The sequence below is a fragment of the Acyrthosiphon pisum genome, chromosome A1 (genome assembly GCF_005508785.2).
Source record: "Acyrthosiphon pisum isolate AL4f chromosome A1, pea_aphid_22Mar2018_4r6ur, whole genome shotgun sequence".
Taxonomy (NCBI): domain Eukaryota; kingdom Metazoa; phylum Arthropoda; class Insecta; order Hemiptera; family Aphididae; genus Acyrthosiphon; species Acyrthosiphon pisum.
In genome coordinates, this window is record NC_042494.1 from 10,107,316 (window position 1) to 10,113,976 (window position 6,661).

General features: G+C 30.7%; 1 protein-coding gene across 2 annotated transcripts in view; it reads right to left on the reverse strand.

The window, feature by feature from the left end:
- Positions 1-102: 102 nt before the first annotated feature.
- Positions 103-6,661, reverse strand: part of LOC100572394 (histidine-rich glycoprotein) — a 9,391-nt gene continuing 2,832 nt past the window's right edge. Inside the window, exons 1-2 of one of the 2 annotated variants that reach the window (XR_003838925.1) lie at positions 5,141-5,951; positions 1,381-1,476 (exon numbers count right to left, since the gene is read on the reverse strand). Coding sequence is in view for 1 of the 2 variants with exons in the window: in XM_003245239.4 (XP_003245287.1) it covers positions 334-1,233 (900 nt within the window). In the remaining variant the exon portion in view is untranslated. Of the gene's footprint in view, positions 1,477-5,140; positions 5,952-6,661 lie in introns of those variants that run through there. The other variant, XM_003245239.4, reaches the window with a different exon arrangement.

Consider the following 6,661-nt stretch of genomic DNA (forward strand, 5'->3'; position numbering starts at 1 on the left):
ATTTTTCTTGTGTTATTTTTTTTGGATACCATTAATTCTTCATCGTATTATACTTAAATTAGTTATTAGGAGGATTAATCATGTAAATACAAAATACTATTATTTTTTATAAAAAAAAAAAATGTTTAATTGGAACTGTTCTAATCTTTAGATCACGAAATCTTATATAATAATGTTTAGGTACAGTATTATAATAAAATTTACATATATCAAATTTTCAATTTAGCAATAAATAATAATTAATAAATAATATTATAAGATGACATTTAAGTTGTACGTCCCATAAAATTGTGAATTCAGGGATCGGATGATATTAACGATGTAATTGAAGTTTTAGTAATGACCACCACCGTGATGACTGCCATGTTCTTCATGTTCTTTATGTCCACCATGGTGTTCATGTTCTTTATGTCCACTATGGTGTTCATGTTCTTTGTGTCTACCATTTTCTTCTTTGTGTCCCCCATATTTGTGTCCATCATGTTGTTCTTTGTGTCCACCAAAGCTATGTTCCCCATACTTGTGACCATCATGCTCTTCTTTGTGTCCACCATTTTCTTCCTTGTGTCCCCCAAAATCGTGTCCACCATGTTCTTCTTTGTGTCCACCAAAGTCGTGTCCCCCATACTTGTGACCATCATGCTCTTCTTTGTGTCCACCATTTTCTTCCTTGTGTCCCCCAAAATCGTGTCCACCATGTTCTTCTTTGTGTCCACCAAAGTCGTGTTCCCCATACTTGTGACTATCATGCTCTTCTTTGTGTCCACAATGTTCTTCTTTGTGTCCGCTATATTTTTCCTTATGCTCACCATGTTCTTCTTTATGTCCACCAAAGTCATGTCCTCCATATTTATGTCCTTCATGTTCTTCTTTGTGTTCACCAAAGTCATGACCACCATATTTATGTCCTTCATGTTCTTCTTTGTGTCCAACATATTCTTCCTTATGTCCACCATGTTCTTCTTTGTGTCCACCAAAGTCGTGTTCACCATATTTGTGTCCTTCGTGTACTTCTTTGTGTCCGCCATATTCTTCCTTATGCCCACCGTGTTCCTCTTTATGTACATCATATTTTTCTTTGTGTCCACCATGTTCTTCTTTGTGCCCACTAAAGTCGTGTTCACCATTTTTGTGTACATCATGTTCTTCTTTGTGTCCACCATATTCTTTTTGTCCATCAAATTTATCTTTGTGTCCACCAAAAATCATGTCCACCATATGTGTGTACATCATGTTTCTTCCTTGTGTCCACCATATTTGTGCCCCTCATGTCCTTCTTTGTGTTCATCATGTCCTTCTTTTGTGTTCATCAAATTCACCTTTGTGTTCATCATGTTCTTTTTTGTTCTCATCATGTTCTTCTCTGTGTTCACTATGTCCTTCGTGTACTTGGTGTCCACCGTGTTCATGGCTTCCACCACCGTATCCCGGTGCACCCAGTGAGTATCCGACCAATGCGATAACCAATACGATCGACTATAAAAGACAAATAATGCATTTAAACAAAAAATGTAATACTCGATGAATTTACTCGAGTTTATGGTTATGATTATAGGTTATGAAATATATTATATTAAATTATTTAAGTTGTAGAATAGGTGAACTGGTGCCTATTTATAGTAAGTATATAATTTAGAAATATCGGAAAATATAATGTTGTTTTCTCCAATATAAGATAATGAAAATAAATCTACGTGTAATCAAGATACACCTATGTAGTATAATATACAGTAAGCTATATAGGATAAACCACAATTAATAACCGTAGACTTTTGAAAATTACACCAAATATGAATATTATTATTTTCAATGAATACATGAATGATAACATTTTCTAAATATTTTGACTCTTTTTGAGCAAACTATTTGACTTGAGAACATTTTTCACCTGGTAAATAAGCTTGAAAATTGAATGCTAGGTTCCTTATAATTTTTATTAGTATATATTCAAAAATATTAAAAATACATATGCACAATTATTAGATTCCGAGCGGAGTGATGAATGTATTGATTTTACTATTCTTTTTAAATCTAAGACTGAATTATAATACAAGATTCCTTATAAAGTTATATCAAAGTATCTAAGTTCTACCTTTATCAAAAAAAAAAAAAATGTTTATAAGAAAGTCAAATTAAATTTAAATGAGCGTTTGAAATTTTTACAACATTCACTCGATTTCTCATGTAGAGGATTTCTTAATTTATTGTAATTCAAAAACGAATAACCGTAGACACTTGAGATTTATATCAAATGTTTATATTTTTTTTATTTTCAAATTTGCAGGAAATTACCTACATTATATTATACTATATTATAGTATAACCAAGAATAACGATTTTATTTATTTTGTTGTAATTTTATAATATTAATTGAACATACCGGCTATATACTAGATATACCATATTAAAAATAAGTAATAACAATATAAACATAATATAAAATATCCACACTGACAACCCGTCACCGCTCACAATCGTTTTTCATAAACAATGATATTATATTATTATCATTGAATTCAAATGTAATACCATCCTTATACAGTGACCCACTTGTAACCTAATATACAGCAGAGTGATAGCCACTTACCCAGTTACCCACCTTTTTTTTTAATATGAATTTAATGTTAAAATTTTGACAAAATACATCAAAATGTCGACTATTTTCCAGTTAGAAATTCATATAAATTTTTATTTCATTGCTAACGTTAGAAATTTTGATACGAAACTCTCCACAAATGTTTTTACCTCAAACGAAAAAAAAAGTTTGCCGGAAAGTAACAATAATTTTTTATATAAGCATAAATTTAAAATTTTTACGCAATTGGATTTTCATCGGTAAATTAACGAATTTTTATCTATCAATTTTTGATATTTTGTTGGTATTAAAAAACAAACAATCCTAGATACTTGAAATGTTCACCAAGTATTGAAATTTCCGTTTTCCAAACATGGTAAAAGTTTCAAACAATTTAGACTCTTTTTGAGCTCTTCAAAAATTTGTAAATAATTTTTCATTTAGCAATTCATAAAAGATTTTTTTTCATAGGTAAGATTAACAATTTTAATAAAAATGTCCCATAAGTTTTCTACCTAAAACAAAATAATAAAATTGTATACTTAAATAAGTAAACTTTAATTTTTTATGAGCGTTTTCACTATTAATTTTGATTATTTAAACAAGTATGCTAGACTGACGTCTACGCTCAGAGTAATTGTTCGTGTACAATGGTTTATTATTGAATTTAAATATAGCACATCCATTACAACAACTTGCTTGAAAACTACTAACTAGCTGTACAGCAAAGCGGTACCCACTTGTCCATCTTTATTATGCTCAATTTATTTTGAAGATTGTAAATAAATTATACCATAAGTTCATAAGTAATTATTTAATGATATTGGTATAAATCAAACGTATTACAGTAATATATGAGGGCCTCTAATTATGTTTGGGCCAGAGGTTTCAGCCTTCCTAGCCCCCCTCCCCCCCCTATATGTAGCATTCTGTTTATCAGTCGACTATAATATGTAAGCACATTTAGATCCATAATATTGGTACAAAAGGTAAAAGCCTTACGAAAAAACACTATAGACATTAGACTCTATATAGTATACACAAAAAACTACTCTGATGACGGTCTGTCAGCCTATATTAGGTACATATGAGCATTGAACATATTTTATGATATTATTACCTACTATTAAATACATTATTTTACTATTAGTAAAATAGTAGGTTAAATCAATCGTTTAATAACTTTAAAAGTATACAGGAATAATATTTTTAAATCATAAAAAAATAACTAAAATCGTTATTCTACGTTTAAATATCTATCTCATTTCGACCAAATTTAAATAATATAATAAAATATCAATAAAAAAATGTTTATTTATTTTTAGATTTTTCGATTAATGTAATAGATATTATTTCAATTTAAAACAACTGTGCTTAAATAATTTTTAGTTAATGTACCTATATATTTAGAAAATTTGTTTTAAATGTTCAATTCTTAGATATTATAAAAATTGAGCATTTTATAAATGTTGAACTACGACATCATTTGAAAATTTTAGTGATTATGATGAATTTTGTGAACATTTTAACTTTAAACGCTTATAAAAAAATTAAACATGTGTATTTTTTTATGTTTTTAAACTGATAATATTATAACAAATGATGAGAAATCATATATTACATTTTCAAACAGCCTGAACCCAGCAAAAATACTGATATTTATAAAATAAAAACTAAAAAATGGAAAATTTCTTGATACGACACCTATTATATTACACCATATGTACCTACCTTCAGAACCTACCTATCACCTAACCTACCTATAGAAAAATATGCTTATATAATTATTCGATGTATCTTCAGCAAGGCTGGGCAAGTTAACGATTTTTTTAACTCGTTAAGTTAGATTATTTTAAAATAATAAATTTAAGTTAAATTAAAAGTTACTCGTATTTTTTTCGTTACTCGTTAAGTTAAGAGTTACCTTTGAAAAAAAGTAACTTAACTTAGTGTTAAGTTAAAATTTGGTAATTTGCAAAAATAAAAATTCCAAATGCTGTTTATTTGATAGATTTTCTTTTCGCTCAAGAAAATTACTGGGGAAATTTAAAATGATACATCAAAGTAAGAAACCATTAAAAAATTTGCATTATTCTTCGGACGAAAATTAACTTAATTTAGATACTTTTGAAATAAATTTAACTTGAAGTTAACACGTTAATCTTGAAAAAAAATAATTTACTAAGTTAAAAGTTAATTTGAAAAAAAATTAACGAGTTAATTAACTTATCGTTTTAACTTAATTTTTACTTGTAACTCGTTAATGCCCAGCCTTGATCTTCAGTTATTTGTTTTTGCATTAGAACAAAATAAGAAAATCGTTCCAAGAGAAATCATTACTACCTATACAATGTCGAAAAATTCGAAATTCAAACGCTTATAAAAAATTAATTTGACTTTTCAGTAAAATTGGTTTTTGATCAAAGTAGATAAACTTATGAGGATCTTGTATTAAATGTTCAAATCTTCAATATAAAAATAAAATGTTTTATGCATTTCTGACTCCAAAAAATGTATGAATTTTCGTGATGACTTTTCCATATTCTAATCTATTTTACTCTTTACTTTTGAATTACACTGCGTCTAATAACAACTTATGAAGAAGTTTGTGTTATAATTTAAAAATTTTTGAAATAAAACTTCTTTCTTCAGGTTTGGGTAAAAAATAAACCGTAACGAAAAATGAAACGACAGGAAAAATGAAACGACACGAACAATTGAAACGGCAGATAATATGGTGTATGCGGTCGTATCGGCGCCGCACTCGAGCGTTACGCGAGAATGTTAACTTTTAACCGTCAGGACAGGTCCGTGGCCAGGTCAGTGGCCGTCGAGTGTTGTCCCCTGTTCTGTTGCCGACTCGGCCGACCGTCGACCGAGTTCGTCGACGTCACATGGCCGACGGGGCGCGCTGGCGCCGGTCGGTCGGGCGTCAGCCGAGTCAGAAACGGAACACGGGACCGGCGCAACACTCGACGAACACCGACACGGCGACAACACACGGACCCACGACGACAGAATGCTGTGAACGTGGCCCGAACAGCGGCGACGAATGCCGCGGGCAACCGACGTTATCGCCGCCGTGCGGCCGCGCGCGATATCCAATCGCAGCGCCGCAGCGTGCGAGACCAATTTTATAAATACGAGTGCGGTGCACAAAATCTTTCAGTTTTTTGTCCTGCTCTACCGCATATATTGCAAAGCGGCGAACAAATAAAACAGTACGGTTTTTATAAATTAAAATTCATAGGTGGAAATTTGACGTAGTTTTAGAGGGGGCTAACAGTAGTTGTGTGTAAGTTGTCGTCGTCGCGCAAGTCATGCACGTCGGCGGCGGCGTGCACGTTTATTTTTATTGAATTGATTTTTCTAGGGATCAAATGCCGGAAAATTTCCGGGAAAATTCGGGAAAATTTCGGAAAAAAACCGTTTTTTTCCCAGAGCCTCGGAAAACGTGGAAAAATTGGAGTATATTAAAATAATACATATCCGAAAAAAACCGAAGTTTTCGGAAAATTAAAAAAAAAAACCGAATTTGTGGAAAATTAAAAAATTGTATTTATGCTTCAAAATTAAAATAATCTGTGTAAAAAAAAAACCATTTTAAAAAAATAGATAAGGGAAGCTGTCATTGTCGTTTCACATTTGCCAATACGGTTATTAATGCATTATTGTATTAAAATTAAAAATTAAACTATTAAAAATATACAGATATTTCAATATTTGTTCTAAAAATAACGTAAATACATATAAAATTGTTATTTATGTGGGGAGTGTATTTCCCCGAAAATAAATCACCCGTATTTTAAATGTTAAAAATTATATACTTATTGTCTATTTATATTTATAAGTAGCTGATCCCGTGCACTTCGTTGCCCATTGAAAGTGTCAACTATAATATTATGTTTTATTTTGTATAATTAATTACTATACGTTTTCCTCCGAACAGTAACGATGCATCAGTGGCGTATCCAGGGGAGGGGCTGAGGGGGCTGCAGCCCCCCCCGAAATGTTAAAAATTATTTTAATGGTCTATGATAGTAGCTCAAAAAGTCTTAAATTGTATTTAAAATATTTAAAAATGTA